The 21,729-nt window shown below is 39.2% G+C and overlaps 1 protein-coding gene across 3 annotated transcripts in view; it reads left to right on the top strand.

Moving 5' to 3' along the window:
• IQSEC1 (IQ motif and Sec7 domain ArfGEF 1) overlaps positions 1 to 21,729 on the top strand; it is a 679,444-nt gene that overhangs the window by 402,071 nt on the left and 255,644 nt on the right. Inside the window, exon 3 of one of the 3 annotated variants that reach the window (XM_039547791.1) lies at positions 528 to 614. The exons of the other annotated variants lie outside the window; for them this stretch is intronic. Coding sequence (XP_039403725.1) covers positions 528 to 614 — 87 coding nt within the window. The remainder of the gene's footprint in view (positions 1 to 527; positions 615 to 21,729) is intronic. 3 annotated transcript variants of the gene reach the window in all.

Genomic DNA, 21,729 nt, shown 5'->3' with positions numbered 1-21,729 from the left:
TCAGCCTTACAAAGCATTATGGTGCAATTTATTTATTGCGGCTGGGCCTTGAGAGAGTTTAAAGGTATTATGTTCATTTATTTATATATGCATCCCATTCTCCTCCTCACATTTGTAAGTACTGTTGTAATACAAATAGCAATAAAACAGCTTGACTGGTGCAGAGTAATTCAAACATTTGAAATTTTATATTTCTGCAGGAATTTTAACCCTTAACCTCCATTATCTTTGCTTCTCTTGTTCCACATGACCAGGCAAAGACATAAAGTCATAAATTAGCACCTTTTTCTTGTTTTGTTTTGTTCTTTGCAACAAAATTTCTCTTTGTTGCAATAATTCATCATAATCATTCTTGATGTATACATAAGTTTGGGACTATTCCCCTTTATTTTCTGGGAATCAGCGTTGACAGTTGTACTACTTCAAATTTCATTCAAACTTATGGAAAGTTTCAAACCTACCTTTCCCTAAAAAGCCCCTTTCTAGACACTTGGTGTTTTGACTTTGTGTTTTTCCTTGTGTCGTAGGTCTATAAATACTCTGCACCAGTTTTGCTGTCCAGCTCCATTGTACCATACCCAGCTAACTGTCCCTGCCACACACTCAGAGTACAGGTAAGAGTAGATATGGTCCACCCATCTACTATTGTTAAAGAGAGACCTGGTTTTATAATCTTATATGATAAAAATGATTCTCAGTTTGATGTAAAGCATCACGCATATTATATAAAATCAAAATAGATTTTATAGTGAATACATTTTAAATCCAGTAGGTCAGTCCTGCGTCTATGATTTCTCTCAAGCACTGCTGAATGAGAGAGAGTAAAGTTATCTTTATAAATCATAGGCAGCAAGTCTCCCTAGACTCCCTGTGAAAAGGAAAAACAAACATTTCTAGGGTTGTTCTCACAAGACAAATGTATTAAATCATTTAGTTCTCCCTTTAACCCCTAATTTACAGTAAGAAGCACTGTTCAGAAAAATGTGAACCTCTTTGCCACAGAATACTTTGTTACTATGTGTAAAATAAGCCTATATCTGGCTCTCCAGGGAGTAAGGGCCTGATCCTCCAAGATTCCTTTTTAACTCAGTGAAATTAGAGGGCATTCAGAACATCATAGGAAGCACTTGGCAGGATCATGCCCTGCATGTATTGAACAATACCCTACAGTACAGCTAACTGTTCCAGTTAGTTAGATGTAATGCATGTGGATTTTGAAATTCTGTTTAAGTGTAGAGAGCAAATATTATACACCCCCAGCAGAAAATTTGTAGAAGCAGGGAGTTACTCCAGTGACCTTTATAGAAAAACAATAGGGCAAGTTATCCAAGGTATTTAAACATATGGTCATTATTAATAAATTGTGCATGCTGTGGACAGCTTGTCTTTTATTTAACTTCTACTATCAAATTAGCTAGTGATAATTGCCAGCTCATGAATAATACTTGTACCAAAATATTAGAAGTATGTGCTGAAAAACCCTCTACTCACTTTGTATTGGTAATAAGGAAACCAGCAATGAATCCTAAATCTGTAAATGCACAAACACATTTTGTTGTTTTCTCTGTTTCACATGCTAGTTATCCCTGATCATGCATGTGTTGGATGCTTTCCATCTTTCACATTTTCAGTCTCCATCCATCTCTCCTTCCGTTGGCTTCTTTTCATCAGCAATACCATCGCTCTGTATTTGGCAGTGGCAAATCTGTAATCCAGTTGTAAACAATGACTATGCACCTCATCCTGTGCTGACAAGTGTCCTGACAATGTGCAGGTTTCCACCTCTCATTTCTTCACGAGTTTTTAATTTTCCTTTGTGTTAAATGAAGGCCACAGATGTTTTAGTTTCTTGACCATGTTTGGATAACTTTCTGGAAGTGGGTTATTTACTAGCAACAGTAGTATTGGTGCTGTTGCCATTTCTGTTGTTGTTTCTAATTAATATGTACCCACATGTCATTGTGTATTTAAAGTCCCTTAGTGCTGTAGCTTAACCCAATTAATGTTTTTGGTTTTATAATACACATTTTTATACGGAGGCAGTGTTGCCTAGTGTATAGAGCATTGCACTGGCTTCTATTCCTATGTCTGCCTCAGGGCTACTGGGCAATCTTAAATTACTTCATCTCCCGTGCCTCAGTTTCCCCCATCAGGAAAAGGAGGATAATGACACTGTCCTCCTACCGATGAAAAGGAGTAGGTGGTATTTTTATTACACATTTTCTAATGTATTTTTTTCTACTAAAATATTTTGATCACCTGTATTAAACATAATTGATATGATTAGAATATTTTTTTATTTCAATCATTTTTTAAAAATACTGAGAAACCATATACAATGAAATTTTAGTTTATTAATATTGTATAGCAAGGTACAGAAAATGTAGGTTACTTCACAAGGCTCTAAAGCAATCTTATAACATGTACATTTTAGAACTGTGGGGGGTGGGATATTCAAAACCACTCGCTGTTGACCTAATACTGTTTCCATCGAAGTCAAGGGGTCAGACTCTCAACTTGTGTAAATCGTCATAGCTCAGCTGAAGTCAAGAAGTTCTGACAGTTTACACCAGCTGATGATCTGGCCCAAGGAGTTTTACCATTGGCTTATCAGAAGCAGAGTTAGGCCAACTCTGAGTACTTTAGAATACCCCACCCTAGAACATTAAGGGCAAGGCTGACTCTAAGGGTATGTCTACACTACCCGCCAGATCGGCGGGTAGCAATTGATCTATCGGGGATCGATTTATCGCGTGTAGTGTAGATGCGATAAATCAATCCCCGATCGCTCTCCTGTTGACTGCTGAACTCCAGCTCAGCAAAGTCGACGGGGGAGCGGCATCCGTCGATCCCGCGCTGCAAGGACGCGAAGTGATTCCAAGTCAATCTAAGATACGTCGACTTCAGCAACGCTATTCTCCTAGCTGAAATTGCATATCTTAGATCGACTCCCCTCCCCAGTGTAGACCAGGCCTTAATGTGCAGAGGAGTTACTTCATGTAAGCCCAGCCCCCTGCATAGTGGATTATGGTTCCAGGCACAGGAAGAATGCATGCTCTGTAGGGCTGCAACTCTCCCCTCTCCCTTGATTCTGCTGTAAGAAAGTAGGTAGGGTGGGGTGGAGAGTGAATGAAGCTTTGCCTACCCCCTCAGCACGCTACACCCAGCCAGCCCCATTGGCTAAAGTTGGGAGTGTGCTGTTTCCTATCTGCAGCAAAGCAGTCCTTCCCCAGGAGGGAGCCAAGCGGACTATGAGTCACAATTCCTTCCCAGGGTTCTTCCTTGGCAGATGGAACTCTGTGCCGCCCCACACTCAGGGCTAGTAGCAGTGTCTCAATTGATTCCAAGTAGAACTGGGCAAAATGTTTGGACCAACAGCCTTTTGCTGAAAAATGCAGTTTTGGGTTGACCAAAGTGCAAATTCGGCTTGAATTCAGTGAATAGTTTCAAATGAGAAAAGTGAGGGGAGAAAAACTGAAAAAAATGCAACATTTTATTTCAACATTCTTAAAACAAACTGTTGTGACTTTTCATTTCAAAATGATGTATCATTTTCAAATTTAGCTAGATTTTTTGTTAAGGTTTAAAAAACACCCAAAAACAAGAAGAAAAAAGAATTGTTTTGTATCAAATGAAACATTTTGTTTAACCTGAATTGCTCCCCACCCATCCACCCAATTCAGCAAGAAAAAAATGAACATTTTCTGTTTCTGGTCAACATGAAATATTTTTTTTCTGATTTTTTGGTTCGAGCCCTGAACTGATAAATCAACTAGTAGCTTACCTCTAAGTCCAAAGTTATCTGAGACTTGAATTAAGGACCAGCTTCTGATATCCCTTCATTGAGAGTAAGGATATCAGAGTCTGGCCCCAAGTAATTAGTTGTTGTAGATGTTGCTTCCTGATGTATGAAATTACAATGTAATAACCATATAAATACAGTTTATTCAATAAGTAGTATGCAAACTACAGCCCTGATCTTGTAAGTGCTCTCTACGTGGAACTCCCATTGATGATAGTGGAAACTCAGTCTATAGAACATTTACAAAATGGGCCCTACATTTGCATATATTTTAATAACATTTAATGTAGCCTTAAATCTTTCAATTCTTGTTAATAATACAAACCACTGGAAAGAAAACAAAAACTGAGAATGGATGGTTAATTCTAATTTTAGGTTTTCAGCTTTATTTAGAAAATACACAAAGGGATTAATTTTGTAGCCCAGAATTAAAAGTGAAATTTGCTCTGAAAGAGAATCAATTAATGAGTGCACTACAGTGAAATCTGGAGCATCTCTGATTTGCTGTTAGCTAATTGCTGGATCTTTTATTCACTCCAGCAGTTTTATTTCTAGCCAAGATGAACCTTGGCATCTGTTTTGAATTGTTAATAAGGAAATAATGCATTTTTAATAACTGTAACTATTGCAGTAATTCCTTGCTTGCTCATTTTTACATTGTTCAATGTACACTGTAATAATACAAGATGTTTCTTAAATTTTTGTAATATAAAAAAGAGAAATCAAAGTAAACTAATACATGATGCCAACTCCAGCTCATTGCTTGTTCCTTTGTGTTCAAATTAGCCCCTACACCTTGCATCTTTGTCCTTTTTTCATTCATTCTAAGAAACAGATTGTAAACAGAATACAATTTGAATAGTTAACAAACTGCTGTTCAATAGTAGAAACAATCATTTGATTTTGCAGAGAATAGGGGAGAGGTTTAAAACCAGATGCACCCTACAGTTAAGAGGGTACAGTTTCCATAGAAGCCAGCCCCATATCCATCAGTGGATTATGCAAATTTGAGTGTAAATGGCGAAGTAATGTAATTTATGGAATAGCTAAGTACTACATTGTTATTTATCCTTATTTAGCTAAGAAGCATTATCATTTACCCGCTAAACCCTGGTCTGCACTACAAATGTATGTTGGTATAACATCGTCACTTGGGTGTGGAAAACCTAGATCCTTGAGTGATGCAGTTACATTGACCTAACCCCCGGTGTAGGCCGTGCTGTGTCGATGGGAGGGCTTCTCCTGTTGACATAGCTACCACCTCCTGGGGAGGTGAAGTACCTATGCTGACGGGTGAGAATGGCAGGCAAAATAAATCATAGAGGGTCTAAAATAATGCAGCCTACCCCTTGTTTGAAGGGGAACACGCTTTTCCCAGCATTACAAGTCAAATTTCAAATTCAGCCCTGCTGTAAGCAGGCTTCAATTGGGAACTGAACCAGAGCTAAATGTGGTCACCAGTTGTAAGATACATTGAGTTTGTACAGCCACTGGCTGCAGAATTGCTCCATGTTATTTTGCCATTCAATTTACATGACTGTTTGCACTATCACTGAATTCGATCCTTAAATGGCTGCCTTTGCAAGCTGTGGATTCAGCCTGTCACTCCACTCATGTAAAAGGAGGGACTTCCAGGTCTGTTGAATGTAATTACTTAATGCACATGTTATTGCTCAGGGTCCTCAAGCTTCTGTACATATGGTTAAGGCTAAGATTTAATCACGGGTATTTTTAGTAAAAGTCATGGACTGGTCATGGGCAAAAAAATAAAATATCACCATCTGTGACCTGCCCATGACATATACCATAAATACCCCTGATTGAATCTTGGGGGGAGGGAGTATTGTAAGGGGGGGATGCTGGGTGGGGGAGGGAGCCCGCGGCACCAGCTGTGGGGGGGAGACCTGGGGAGCCTGCTGCCACTCCAGCCAGGAGAGGACGGGAACCCCGAGGGGCCCACTACCACTCCAGCTGCGGGAGGAGAAAGCCCTGAGAGCCTGCTGCCACTGCAGCTGCCACTGGGGGGAGACCCGGGGCCAGCTGTTGCTCCGGTCACCCTGGAATTGCTGCCAGGAGCCCCTGAGCATCTGGCTCCTCGTGCCGCCCCCCGGGACTGCTGCGGCTGGTGTGACTGGCTGTGGTGTTTCCGAGCGGCCGGCTGCAGAGCTGCTCCAGCAACAGCCAGTGTGGCTGTCCCCAGGGTCATTTGAGCAGGGCCAGCTGCTTGGGTGGTCCTGGGGTCAGCCACACCAGCTGCTGCAGAAGTCACCAAAGATCGCAGGAATCCATGACTTCCGCGACCTCCATTACAAACACAGAGCCTTACATATGATCAATACTGAAGCTGTGATAGTTCAGTGTAAATTGGAGGATAACCAGGAGAGAAAGAGTATGTGTGTGGAAAATATACTTGTATATACATATTTGTACTATATGTGCATATGTGTGTATATAAGCATGTACATATTACTACAACTGGACAGATTTGTTTAACATTAATGCTTGAAAGACATTGAAATAGCTGTTTGAAAGGCTGAATTCCATTTGATCTGATCTGTTTCTTTGCATGAATACTATTTATTTGCTTTGTTGTGCATGAAATAACAGTTCCCAATCATACTCCTCCATCTACCCTCTTCAGCTTTCATTACTGATATTTTCAAACCAGATGCCTTGTCATGTCCAAAGATGATTTCTAAAATCTTGAAACTGGAGATTTCCTTTTCTTTTCTTTTTTTCCCCAGTGATGCCTGTGAAAACAAAAAGATATTGCAAAGGATGTTATAGTACCAAAGAAACCCCATGATTTTCTTGCACTCTCTGCCTGCATAATGTTTAATCAGCACCTCTGTGAGGTAAAATTATTCTTCTGACAATTCTGTACTTATTCTGAAATTCAATACAGAATTTTTCAGTTTTAAGCAGCAATGTTGGCTAATGTGTAACAAACCACTACATCAAAAATAGCAGAAGGATTGATCATGCTCATCCTTTTTGCCTGTGCCAGAAGTAATCAGTGTAGCCAGATATTACAGTAATGGTTAACAGGAAATCCACCATCCAATAATAAACTAAATGCCTAGCTGTTAGCTGTTGATGTGTAAGTGACAGGTTTCCTTTTCACAATCAGTTTCCCAAATTGTTCTGTGAAATATTTGCACAGTCAGACAATCAGAGAAAATCCATTTTTGTTAGATTCCTGCAATTGAAACATTACTAATTTTTCAGGTTAAAATACCTTTTCCACCCTCAGATTCACATACCTCATTCAACAGAAGTACAGTGTATCCTAGTCTCAGCGAAAATACCCCAAACTCCTCTGTAAAATCTCACATAGAAATGTCTTTTGGTCCTAGAATGCCCTGTCTTTCTGGGAGACCCCCAACACCACAATCTACTAGTGAGGGTGTTCTGTTGTGGTTTTCCAGCCAAAGGTCTGTCACAGATACAGATGTGTCCAATGAGCTACATTTCATAGAATCAGGGGCGGCTCCAGGCCCCAGCATGCCAAGGCAGAATTCCTAGAGCCGCCCCTGCACAGAATACATTGAGTGGGTAAAATGACAGCTTATTAAGGCTTCACAAAACACCAGCAGTTGTTGGGAAGGTATCTTCATTCCAACGAAATAACAATTTGCTAACTATGACTTTGAAACACATTTTTAAGTGTTGTAATTTTCTTGTTTAAAATTCCACGTAAATGCCAGACCATATTATTTCAAACTGATCAGAATGATAAAAATGACATGACTTATGCAAACTGGAGCAGGAGTTCATAATGTTGATGGCTCCTGAGAGAAATATAGCAATTCCAAACAGAGAACCAAAGAATTAATCAAACAATATATTCTGTAATAAGAGATTTCAGTGCCAGTAAATATTATTTTCATTCTGTTTAAATTACCAGGTTGCACAGGAAAGCTAGTATAAAAATAGAATAATACTTGCAATTTCTCCACCTTCTGACCTACAGGACCTAGGTATAAAAAAACTGTAATCTATACATTCACAGCCAATACACTGTTAAAAGCAATTGGTAGATTATTTTAATAGCTACTCCAAACTTTCCTTTATTGTATTCCTTTCCATCCTTCTTCTTTAGCCTGCTATATAGTTAAAGAAAATGGCCACTGGTAGTGTTACTGATAAAGAAGGGACATCGTGCAAGCTTCCTGATAAGCCGGCATCCCTTCCTCTACTTCCTCCCACCATAGAGTACAATATCGCATTACAGATGTAGGTATTCCAGATTGCTTTTGTATCTTAATAGCATATGTAACTTCTGATTTGTAGCACTATTCATGATGCTGGCAACTCTGAAGACAGAGTTCTACCTAGCTTAAAAGAAAAAGGAGTACAGCACTATCTGTAAGAAATACTTCTACACGTAAATCACCGTGTAAAAAAAATTATGCCTCCACTCCTATATTTTCAATTAAATACATTTGGAAGTCCTCATGGAGTCTTTCTCTTTGATCAGTTAAAACCAAGGACCTTTATCCCTACAATAGATTGGGGCAGAGTGAGGAATTCAATGAATTGTACATTTTGAAATCATTTTTCTAGTGGTAAAAATAGAAATTACCCTTCTAAAAAGTAGGTGATACAAAGCTTTCCACCTCAAACAGTCTTTAATGCCATAGCCATTAACCTGGGTTTGTGCTATCTTTTGATTATTGCATGAAATCTACTGAAAATGAGGCCCAGAACTTAGCACCGTGTATATTCTCTCAAAGATTCTTATGAGCAGTGCAACTGGGCTTCCTTCCATTGCTTACAGATGGGCTGTACTGTTTTTAAATATTGTAGCTGAATTCTCCTAATGTTGTTCCCTTGTGATTCTGTTCCTCTCTCTCTCTCTCTTTTCTTTTTTGCCCACCTTGGCAGGGAAGATAATGTTCTCCACCAGTTCTGTTGTCCACCTTCTGGGTCTAGTAGTCCATCCTCAAGATAACAGAGAAGCTCTGGGTCGCTAAGTGGGCAGTCAGAGGGCCACATCTGTATATTCCATCTCCCTCCTCTTCTTTCTCTTGCTGGTGTGTATGGGACTTACATAACTTGCATGGAGACACTAAAGATTCTGGTTTACATCGAATTTAAATGTACTCAGAATGCCTGGTAACTTCCACTCTGCACTTTCTTCTCCAAGCTTTCACGGCTCACTCTTTCTGTGCCAAGTGATTAAAATGCATATGGAGTGTAAACAAAAATGTAAAATGCACAATATATTTTGAACCAAAATAAACGGTGCCATAAATCTCCAAGTGTACTGCGCGTTTTGTTATCACATGCAGTCATAATGATTTCTTATAGGCAGTAGATGTGATAGCTAATGTGATTTATTTTCTTTCAAATAGATTTTTGTTCTCTCGGAACATGTATTGTATTAAGCCTTTTGGAACAGTCTTGAATGCAGATTTCAAATTTGGGCTCTAGCTGCATAGTTCAGATCCAAATCTGAATGTGACCAGTGTTTAGGGATGTTCGAACCTGGGACTTTGGTTCAACTGCTTTTCTACTACTGTAGGTGTCGTCTGAATTCCAGTGATTCTGCCAGATGGGTACTGTAGCTGCAGAACCATATTTGCCTAGGCTTTGAACAGCTTTATTTCTCAATGTTTTTTAAATGTCTGTAAATCTACCAATTGTATATTTAAATATGTTTGTGAAAGAGTCATATTCTGTATTAGGCACTGATAAACACACCCAGCTGAATAGTGTATCTTTCTCTAAGCTATATACAGTATCATGTAAAGGCCCAGGTACGTCTGTGGATGGTTATGTAGCTCCCACTGCAGTGAATGTGAACTGTCCATGTTCATCCAAGAGCTCCAAATGCCTGAAACCCAACAGGTACTTGGTAGGTGGAAAAGAGGGATGGAACTAGACCATACCTGCAAATGACCATTTGAGGGCTGCAGCTTTTTGGCTCTGCTGAACTTAAAGGGCCAAACCCAGAAACATATTCTGGGAAATAAAGGTCGTCTAATAGAGCAACCCCACAATTTGGGATTGAATGCATCTCAGTTTCATGTGGTTCCCAATCAGGTTAGTAGGGAGCAGAAAATCTCTGTTCTTGGGAGAGGGGTTACTTTGGTGTTGGGTCTATCACACCACAAGATATAATTCTAAAGGATATGAACTACCTGTGGTTTAAATGGAGTTAGAGGAGAAATTGGGGGGCAGGATGAAAGGCTTGCAAAGAGTTGATGTTTTCTCTTAATTATATGTAGCTGTAAGGACGGGATGGAAAGGATTGGGGACCAGTAGGATCAGGGCAGGAAGCAGACTAAGACAAGGCAGGATAAGGGTCATCCTATTCCTCTCTTATTCCACACTACACACAATTCACAGTCCAGGAATGGCCCAAAAAGTTGCCTGTGAATTTGGCAGACAGAAAATAAGGAATTTGCTCATTGGAGCAGTTTTAGACTGCCTGCTCCTCAGTTTTTCTCCCAGTTACCCCATGTCATGCCACTCTTTAGATTATTCATTTACTTAACTTCATGACCATGCCCCAGATAAGTGTGTCACATACCTGGGGAAGAATGTGGCCTTAAGGAATGCAAACCCTGGTACTCTTTGTGCATTTGTAAGAGGTTCTACACTACCCTCAATTTGTGTGTGCAGATTGAGAGCACTGTATGGCTTGAGCCTACATTTGGGGATTGAATGCATCTATTTCATGTGGATCCCAATCATATGGCATTACAGTGGAATTAATGGGCATTCTTTCTCTATGAGGCATTTGCAGATCATGCATGCTGAAACTGTTGTTTAAAGGATTTCTCCTTTTTTGATACAGACGTATCAGTGTTCACATGTTTACCGTGTTAGGCAGAGTAGAACATTAAAATGTCTGCATGTCACTGACATTTTCTTAGCCTTCTATCTCTTCCATTAATTAGGCAGGAATTTCCTACAGACTTGTTACACTTGGCTAGAAACAGTAGGATTTGTATTATTTTGACTTGCTTATCTCTGTCACTAGCGTAAACAATAATTACCTCTCTCCATTCAGTGTATTGATCAGAAGCACAGTAATTATTCTCTTCCACAGGCTGGGATTTGTGAGATCTTCTCATCTGTATTTTGTTTGTTTGTTTAAAGAAAAATAGAGGAAAGCCTTATGTACATGGAAGTCCAAAAACATTCATTCTGGGTGTGAGTCCTTTTGCAACGAAGAGAAAGCATCATCTTGAATGTAGTTACAATTAATACTAACTCTCATGAGAAAAGGCAGATCTGTGCTATTGTCTGTGGCAAAGAGAATACGATCACTTGGTGTTGTCTGCATTTTGCCCTTTCCAGTTAAAAGCAAAATTTGTGTCCTCAGAAATTGTTGGCATACAGAACTCTCAAGTCAGTAACAATGCTATCTTCAAACCATGCATTGTTCTGCACCAGAAAAGCTGACCTCCACCGATGCAGTGAAAGTCAGATATGCAGAAGTGCACATTTTCCTTTTTAAATAAATAATAGCTAGCTAAATAAAACATGCTGTATATCTCAGGCTTCAGCACTGGAACTGGGTAGAATTCTTTTCTAGTTACCTCATCCAAGTTTTAAGCAGATGACCTAATCGGTGCACATTGTCATAAAATGGAAGGGAAGAGCTGCTCTGAAAAGTGTCTTTCCCTTTTCTGCTGATTTCTATATACGTTCCATAGTTGGGAGTGTGGAGGATGCCTCTAGTTGTGCATGAATGACTTGTTCAACAAATGGACCATAACACATACATCTTTGATATGGAAGGCTGGGGAAAAATCGTTTAGCTGCTGTTCTCATGCTTTATTCACTTATTTTGTGTGAATGCATTCCAGAGTGCCCCTGCGTTAAAGGTTGGAGAAGAGCTGCTGCTTGGGTGGTTTCACATAGAAAATGTTTTATTAGGCACTTGCAAATTGGTATTGATTAAGATCTTGCTCATTTTTATTTTTCCATTTTGAATCCAGGGGCTTCTTTTGTGATCATATTAAGTTTTTAGTCATGTTTCTTTTTTGGATGGTTTTGGTTACAATGTACATACATTACAGCCTTCAGTACTTTGCATGCATTGCAACTAATGCTTACTTTCATTTGCCTTCTGCAGATATGAAGTTAACGTTCTATTTCTCTGACTGTAGGACATCCTATTCTATTTAGCGACTCAAAATGATTTACATATTTGTACTGAATATTTGAACAACATGGACTTTATATGCCACTAGATGGAGCAGAGCAGTTCAAACCATGACAAATTGAAGAAGCTATGTTCCAAAAGTAGATTGTATCTTAAAATAACTTTCATTATTAGGAAAATCTAAATATTATATAACTATCTACAATATGAGTAAAAGAATTAAGTCACTGGAAAGTTATTAAAATGGAGAGGTTGTTTGCAGAAACAGTTCCGTATAGGTGTCATTACACCTTCAGATCAACATATTAAAATTTTCCCAAGATCTTAACTAACTCAAGGTTCACAAAAGATAAGTGGTTCAATTTCATTGTGGTGAGAAAGGTCCTTACATGAAACAGATACGTGGAAATGACCTGTAATTCAAATACGTGCCAATTAAAATGTAAATTATTATCATCACTATTTGTATTGAAGTAGTTCTTAGAAGTCCCAGTCAGGGATTGGGGCCTGATTGTTCTAAGCCCTGTATACCCACATTGCACACAGAAAGTCCCTGTCCTAAAGAGCTTTCAAGCTACGTAAACCCCGTTGATTAAAGCTGTGGAGTGTGTTGATGACATATGACATTGTCATTCCAGTGTAGACACAGATTAAACAGATGTACATTTAGTTCAGTTGTTCATTGTTTTGAAAATTGCTATTTAATGCTTCATGCTCATATTACATTCAAATGCTCATTTTGGTGAGTCACGCTTAACCATTGCTTTTAATCTTTTCATTACAAATGCTTAAATTGTTTAGGAAATATAATTTTGCAAAGTATAGAAACACTAGGGCATGAAAAATACTATGAATCACTGTAATAGAAATACAAAATGCACCTTTTATTTGCTCTTAGATGTGTGGATATTATGAGTATTCTAATCAAGAATATTTTTATGAGCAACAGAGACAGATTTTACATGACACTAAGATTCCTGCAAATGGTTGCTAGAGGGAGCTCTGGGGCAGTGCATTTCAAAGCTTTCATGGTATTTGCTCATCGTGCTTTACTGTCTTTTGAGAGCATGAATCACAGATAAAGGAATTAGTGTATGTTAACCTGCACCTTTATGCACTTATTACTTGCTATTTATGTGGCGACAGAGAAGGAGTGGCATATAAACTGATAAAATGTGCATGTGTTTTCCACTGTGCTCCATAAACTTTTCTTTGCTGAATGCTAACACTCTGTGTTAGTTTATTAATATTATTGACTATATGCTTTTTGCAGTCTTGACAGTTTTCATTGTTAGCCAGCTCTATATGGCTCTTTCCCCTATTAAGTTAACATAGAATTTATCCTTAGGAAAGTGCTTCTGACTCATTAAATTGATAACCGTACAAAATACTTACATGGAATCTTCTTTGAAAACTGCAATGAGCATATTCTTCTGGGGTAGAAACAGCAACAAGATATGAAACAAATATTTTGGACCCCCAGCATAACTCCATTTACTCCAGTGGAGCTATTTCTCATGTACATGGTCATAAATCAAAGGAGAATCAGGCCCTCATTTACAAGTGATTTGTCCCTGTTAACTTTGTCTCCCTTACAAGCAGCTTTAAGAATGTCTGGCAGATTCAGTCGATCTGTGGATACTCCAAAAAACGCAAAACGGGCATTGCCACCAGTACAGCAAGTACTGTTGTTTGAGTGGGGAAATCTGTAAGCAGACACAGCTGCAAAGAAAGTCTGAATCATCTAACACAATAACAACCCTGTTTAGCTGAGTCATATTAGAAACTTGTTTTTTCTGGTCGCTGACAAAAATACAGACTCAACCTCTGCTCTGAACTGAAGTTCCTACCTCTGTTGGTGTACAGGTTGATCTTAAAGTTCCAGACTCATTTTAATCAGCTGTTCTGGGGGAAGGGGAAGTATCCTTAGCAGATATCAGAGGAAGGCAGCATGCTGTGATGGGTACAGCAACTGAGAAGCAGGAGACCTATGATCAAATTTATGAGGGACATAAGTAAGCACAACTTCTAATGAAGTTAATGGGAGTTGTGGCAGTTTATGCCTGAGCTAAATTTATCCTCCCCATTCCACCACTGGGTAACTTTGGATGAGTCACTTAATCATCCTGCTCTTCAGTTTCCTCATGCGTAACATAGGGAATGATAATATTTACCAATCCTTGAAATAGCTTTGAGATTCTTAAATGAAAATCTCTATAGGAGATTACTCTTTAGGTTATTGCCCTAGGCAGTGGGGAAGGATAACGACTGAAGGAAAATGGGGCATCTATTCATTTGTTTTCCTCCATCTTTTATGGTAAAGGCTCATGGCAAAATGTGTGGTGGCTATTCATTAAGGGATGTCTCTGTTAAAAACCACATGGTAAAAGGGATCCTACTGAAGAAAAGCATCAATGATCACAGGAAACTTCTGGGAGTCTGATCCAACTCCCATTGAAGTCAATCTCTGCCTTTGGTACTTATAGCAACTGCCAATGGCGTTTAGGCACCTAAATCCCTTTCGAACATAAGGTTTAGGCTCCTAAATCAGTTGTGTGTTGTGATGCTGAGCGCAACAACGCCTAAATACTGTTAAAATCTGGGCCTAAATGGTCACATAGGAAGTCTGTGGCAGAGCAGGGAATTCAATCTAGGTCTTCCAAATCCCAGGGTAGCACCCTAACCACTGGTCCATCCTTCCTCTTCAGGAAGTCCAATGAGAATCTTCCATAGATTTAAGTGGGTGTTGGAGTAGGCGCCTAACTGAAGACACGTGGCACATTTCAAAAAGGGACACTGTCCCCTTGTATGTCAGCCCTATTGCTGATGCTTTTATTGATATATCATGTACATTTTCTTTGAAAATCCCAAATGCATCTGCAACACCGACAGATGCCATGGTGGGGACAGAGATTAAAAAAAAGAAAAAACAAAGGTATAAAATCTGACAGCTGAGTAGAGCAGGAGAGAACAAGACATAAAATAATGGAGCATTTATTTGATTATATGAGCTCAACCTAAAGTAAATTGACGTTTCTGTACACACAATCATTTGTGTTCACAAAAGGCAGAGACTGAATGTGCAGATGGTATTTACAAGGACAGGTTTGGTAGTTAGAAGTCCAAATGCCCAACATGCATGTGCAAATGCCATTTGCTTAGATGGATTCTGATTCCGTTATTGCAGGTGAAAACAATCTATGCACAAAAAGAAAGGTTTTACGAGGCCTTTTAGGGAAGACGTGGCTGTATTTTAATTCTATTTTTTTCTAATTTCTAATGTTTGTGTACTGTATTTTGGGTGGTTTCCAATCACATTATGGTATTTGTTATCCACATGTATTTTGTGGTCTTAAACATTTTTTAGCTGATGCACCCATTCAATAAAGCAGATAAAATCAACCACATCTATGACCCCTGAGTGTAGAGCTCAGTCTTCTCAGAGAAATTCGCTCTCCTCTTTCCCCTTTCCGTCCCCCACTCCTGGGACCATTTCCAAGCAGTCACTCAGACCCCTTCCCTTGAGCAGCTGTAGGCCTGAAAACTGAGCTTATTCGCTGTCACCTTGGATGAAAAAGTGTCCCAGGAAAAAGTGTGACACAGACACAGTAACTGACCCTTCATCATAAGATCATAGTAGGTGCTGCTGTAACAGAAAATTATGCTTGCTCCAGAAAGGTCACTTTAAAATAATTTCATCCATTTAAATCCCACAATATCTGTGTTAAGCAGGTAACGTATTTGTAACATTGGAGAGAGAATGGGTGGCTAGCACATTGTGTATTCTCTTGGATGCAGCAGATGTTTCTGACAAATAAGTTTGCTTGCTTGCTGGCCACGCAGTGTCTGATTAAAGCAATTTCCCTCTGCTTTGTTCTTTGTTAATCTGTGAGATGTCAGCTGAGGCCTGTCGATATCATCTGGCCATGAAATTGACAAAATCGCTACTGTGGTAAACAAAGCTTCTCCTCAAATGAGTTTGGCTTTTCCAAAGTCCACATATACACATCTTCTATTTTAATCATAACTTTCACAAAAAATATTTTTAAAATCCTTTTAACAAGTCATTGGATATCAATGAAACAGTATTTAATTTACTGGGGTTTTTTTTGGGGGGGGGTGTTTTTTTTTTACTGTTGCAAAGAAATTGCTGTGTTCCAGATTAAAAGTGAACAGCAGACTAGATAGCAGTAGTGGCCTTTTTCTTCTCTGTAAACCAGTGAGTTAAATTGTATCAGTTTAATGCTTCAAGGCGTAAAAGCAGCCTATTTTTAAAATAATGAAGTATCACAGACTGTGCATTATTCAAATCATTTAACATTTTCATCAGAGGCTCAGGGATGAACAAAGAACAACAATGAAAGCAGAGGTTTAGTTACGCAAGTGAAACAATAGGAACCTGTCACTGTACTTCAAACCAGTCTACCTGCTCCCGTGCTTTAGTTTCACGTTTCATTAGTCGCTTGTCTTTCACAACCAGTAAATGGGTTCTGTCTTCTAAAAGTCTTACATTAATTTTGCCATTGAGAACCTTGGCTGGGCTGTTATGGTGGCAAAACAAATGCTTTTATTGTAAATAGAGTCTCCATGTAAACAAGGTGCCTCCTACCACACTCTTGGGTTGGAAAACGTCTTGTTCTATACAAACAATTCAGACTTGTTGTGGCTAGAAGCAAAGATGAAAGTGGTGGCTGCTCCAGCCAAATGCTGTATTGTGAGGTTTGACTGATCATCTGTCTGATCTTTGTTATGGCACTTAACTTTCTAATGCCAAAGAATTAAAGCCTGAGTAACAAATGTGAAATTAAAGAGAATGGCAGCCATGCTGAAACCTGCCTGGGATGGGAGGTTTGAAAAATAAGGAACAATTCTTTTTTTCTAGACAATTTCACTGCTTCACTATAACTATCTGTTTTCCCTGTTTTGAGCTAAAAATAGCAGGAAGAAAATATACTCCTGATGCAAACGTGCTCCAAACTCTGTGTGTGGTCTACAGCAGGTAGCAGGCAGGCATCTCTGGTGCAGAATGTGGTGGTTACAGTCTATAAGTATCTACATGGGGAACAAATATTTAATAATTTAATAAAGGGCTCTTCAATCTAGCATATAACACAATCCAATGGCTGGAAGTTGAAGCTAGACAAATTCAGACTCGAAATAAGGCATAAACTTTTGACAGTGAGGGTAATTAACCACTGGAACAATTTACTAAGGGTTGTGGTGGAGTCTCCATCACTGACAATTTTTAAATCAAGAATGGATGTTTTTCTAAAAGATCTGCTCTAGGAATTATTTTGGAGAAGGTCTATGGCCTGTGTTATACAGGAGGTCATACTAGATGATCACAATGGTCCTTTCTGGCCTTGGAATCTATGAATCTATTTTGCAGCAGACATGCTGATGTAGAACCAGTTGTATTTGTTTTCAGGTTCTATAAAAGTTTGCTGGTTGCATGTTGTTTGATTTACCAGTTGTTAATCCTCTTCTTCCAGCAAACAAAGCTGCTTTCAGAATTCTAACCCCATTGGCAGTCCAGAGGGTTTGTAGCGAAATATAGGTGGGAAGCTATTAAAATATTTACAGTATGTGTGCTCTTCACAAGTTTCTGTGTCCAGTATTTAAGGGAAGTTTCGTCTTATGACTGACTGATAAAGCACATTAATGTAACAAGAAACGGCACATTAATCGTAATATTCAAGTACTGTGTACGTAGTTCTTTAAACCCACTTAGCAGTTTATATACAGGAAGTGTCTTCCTGGGAAATAAAGGGCCTGTTTGCATTGGTCCATGGTAAACATACTTAGTAGTCTGACTTCATCTCAAATATTAATCAAATTAGACTGATTTTGTTATTTGTTGGCATGCAGATAAACAGTTGACAGTGTTTGACTGTAACCACTGAATCTATAGGAACTGATTGAAAACTATGTGAATTTGGGACTTGGGTTACTGCTGCTCCTGCAGATCCAAAACAGTGTTGTGATGGCCTGTGAAAAATTAGATTATATGGCCCAGACTGTGGCTCCATGCTGTCTGTTTGAATGTGTGCATAGGGATCTAAAGGGGAATAAAATCCCCTCTATGCCCCTGCACAGTCTCTAAAGAGCTTAGGTCCAAGCATGTGGGAGTGAGCAGGTGCAGCATGCTAATGGCTCTCTACACGGTGCCTTATGGAGGAGAGCAGGGAGTGGATGGAGAAAGGTGGGAAATAGGCAGAGCCTTGGTTTCATGCACCCAAAGGCTGACCAGCAGAGTTCATCTGGGAGGTTGAAATGTATCTGCTACAGGTATAGTTCAGTAGCAGATTACTACTTGCTGGAATGAGCTGGGAGCAGGGAAGGTAATTCTCTGTGGTACCGCTATGATAGTGCAGCTGTGCACCACTCAATAGCAGGGTTAGCCATAAATGTATTTGAGCTGACTGGTTCTTTCTGCTGTCAGTAGCTATAGTGTTTGTGAATGTAGATCTGCGGGAGATACTCCTGCAGAAATCTCCACACTCTAATGACATTTTTAAAGGATTCAGTCAGAAGGAAATTGTGCCATGCTCTCAGGAGATAATGTAATGGAGCTCTGGGAGACAGGCTGCGCTGCTGTCTCAGACTTCTCTTCCTCCTTTTATCTCCATTTCATTGTCAGTCACATTTGTGCTATATTGTGTGTTTGTGGAGCTGCATGTAAGAGTAATGGCAGTGCAGCTGTGGCTGGGAATACACTGCTAGAAAGTGTTAACAAACTTTTGTTTGAGTAAAACCACAAATCCACTTCAGCTTTACTCATTTCTACTTTATATTAATTTTCTATGATCATTCATATAATAAGTGACTTTGTGTATGCGCACATGCATGTAAGAATATTTGTAAAAAGCAGAAGTTTGTGTGAGGGTTTGTACTGAAAGTGGTTATGCAGCCATTCTGAAATCTCTCTGGTTGTCCTCTACTGTTTAGCAAAAGTAATATCATGTGACTTAGGTGATCAGTCACATGCCAAGAATACTGCCTAGTCAAAGACGACCTCCTCTCAAACTATATTCTTCACACAAAAACCCCATAAGCATAAAGTGTTCAAGTGCTTTCAAATAGTGGTCATTATGCAAAGTAAAAACTATTTCCCCATGCTAATTTTTCCCCTACTGTTACTCACACCTTCTTGTCAACTTTTTGAAATGGGCCATCCTGATTATCACTGCAAAAGTTTTTTTCTCCTGCTGATAATAGCCCACCTTAATTGATTAGTCTCATTAGAGTTGGTATAGCAACACCCATTTTTTCATGTTCTCTGTGTATATATATCTTCCTACTGTATTTTCCACTGCATGCATCCGATGAAGTGGGTTTTAGCACACGAAAGCTTATGCCCAAATAAATGTGTTAGTCTCTAAGGTGCCACAAGTACTCCTCGTTCTTTTTGATAAACAACAAAGTCTGTTCACAGATGATTTATAAACAGAAAAAGGGTTAAAATGCTCCAATCCAATATTTCTGTAAATAGTTTATCCTGTTCTGACTGTAGTAAACATCCTTATGTATTATGGAAAAGAGACCATCTTAAACTTGGTACATACATAGTGGGAGAGTCAGCCATGAATTAGGAATTATTCTCTTATGATATCCCAGTAACATATTTATTCATTTAAAATTGTGTGCCTTAGCACATTTCTGTGGGTACAGCAGTAATGTTTTATATGTAATTATTAAAGCCTAACCAAATTATGGTTAAAAATACAGGCTGTGACTAAATTAGACTTTTTTTTTTGCGTTCCGATAAACATCTGTGAATACCCTTTTTGTAGCTCATGCAGCCATACAATTATATATTCAGATAATTGTAAAATTTAGTGGAATTAAATCCAAACTGAAGATCTGCCCCCTGGCCTTGTTCTAGGATGTATCTAACGCACCACAACATTGAGAAATATCTAGCCATATTGTTAAACAAGGCATTTTCAAACATTTCAATTCTCAGATTACATTACCATCCTGGACGCTTGCCTCATGAAAGATTAAACACAGTAGTTCTAGAAACGTTTAATGTCTGTAAATTAAATTATATACAATTGGATGCCATACATCAGCAGTGCATTCTCTCTTCCTTTTTTGGAAACATAAATAAATTCCCCTGGTATGTTATATGGGTAAATTTTGTTTTATGGTTCCTAAATAAAGAAATCAGCAAAGAAATCAGGAGAGCTTGGACTGGCAGTAAGAGTTGGCAACAAGCAGCAGATTTGTATGTAGTTATTCTGGGGTAATAAAAATGCTTTTCAAGTAATGAGGTTTGCTAAACACTGTATTTTAATATGAACGGGCTAGTTCTTATGGTGAACTGCCATCTTGAATGGCATTGATCTGGATAGTCAGTAAGGACCAGATTTTCAGAAGATTTTGCATCAGTTGTTGGGTGTCTACTCTAGGACACTTTGGGCATGTCTACGCAGCTAAATATCAGAGGGCTAGCCGTGTTAGTCTGGATCTGTAAAAGCAACAAAGAATCCTGTGGCACCTTATAGACTAACAGACGTTTTGCAGCATGAGCTTTCGTGGGTGAATACCCACTTCTTCGGATGCATATGCATCCGACGAAGTGGGTATTCACCCAGGAAAGCTCATGCTCCAAAATGTCTGTTAGTCTATAAGGTGCCACAGGATTCTTTGTTGCTTTTACGCAGCTAAAGTTGTGCCCGGGCTAGCCTACTCAAGCTAGCTTGAATCCAGCTAGTGCTGGTAACAATAACAATGAAGACATCACAGTGCAGGCTTCAGTGCAGATAGCACAAGCCCAGCACAGACCTGGGTACGTTCTTAGCTCTCTAGCCTGCTTTGAACTCTGCACTGTGCAGTACCTGGATTCCAACTAGCTCAGCTAAGCTCACCCTTGCACAGCTTTTGCTGTGTAGACAATCCCTTTATGCCTGATTTTCAGAGGCACAGAGGACTTGCAGCATCTTTGGGTATCTCTGCATTGCAGCTAGGAGCTTCTGCACATGGTAGCTGTGCTCAAGCTAGGGCACTAAAAATAGCAGTGTAGCCGGGAGTAGCAAGGATGGTGGCACAGGGTAGCTGCCTGTGTACATACCATGAGGGTTCAGGTAGGTCAAACAGAACTAGTGCTTGTCTGTTGACCCATGCTGGGAAGTAAGTTCCCAACTGCAGTGTAGATGTACCCTTAGTGAATCTGATGCTAGGGGTCTCAAGTTGAACACCCAAATACTGAGGCACAAAATTGGTGAACTCTTTTGAAAATATGGCTGCCAGCCCTTCTGTGGGTGAAAAGCCTTGGTTGGCAGAGTTATTGACACTTCGGGATGTGATTAAAAAAATAAAACTACTGAAGAGCAGGCCATCTTATTTCCTCTAAGGCGTCTAGTGAAATCCTTTCTTGCAGGAGATTTTACCACAAAGTTCAAACTAGAGCTTTTCTTAAATAGCTTATTTTCCTTATTGCCCTAACATTAATTGCTCACAGTTACTGAGTTGAGGATGAAGGCCACAGCTTTCTTTATAATTAATCAAATTCTGGTACCCTGATGTAATTTTGCCCATTCTGTGTAGAAAATGTACAGGCTCACCAGTCGGCAGTCCTCTCAATATGGTAAAGCCACCTCTATGCTCTTTACTGGGTGTCTGAACACAACAGTAGTTCTCAATCTAAATATTATGTGATTACTTTATGGTCTTGCTAGAATAACTTGGCTTCTCACCTTATTGCTTATAATATAAATCTGAAATCTAATCAGAGTACCAGGATTGTAACTCTCAGTCTGGAAGGCATGACAGAAGGATGACTAGTTCAGTGCACTCATAT

This window comes from Mauremys reevesii, linkage group 7 (assembly GCF_016161935.1).
Source record: "Mauremys reevesii isolate NIE-2019 linkage group 7, ASM1616193v1, whole genome shotgun sequence".
Taxonomy (NCBI): Eukaryota; Metazoa; Chordata; order Testudines; family Geoemydidae; genus Mauremys; species Mauremys reevesii.
Note: the sequence above shows the minus strand (reverse complement) of the source record. Positions and strands in the feature narration are given on the sequence as shown.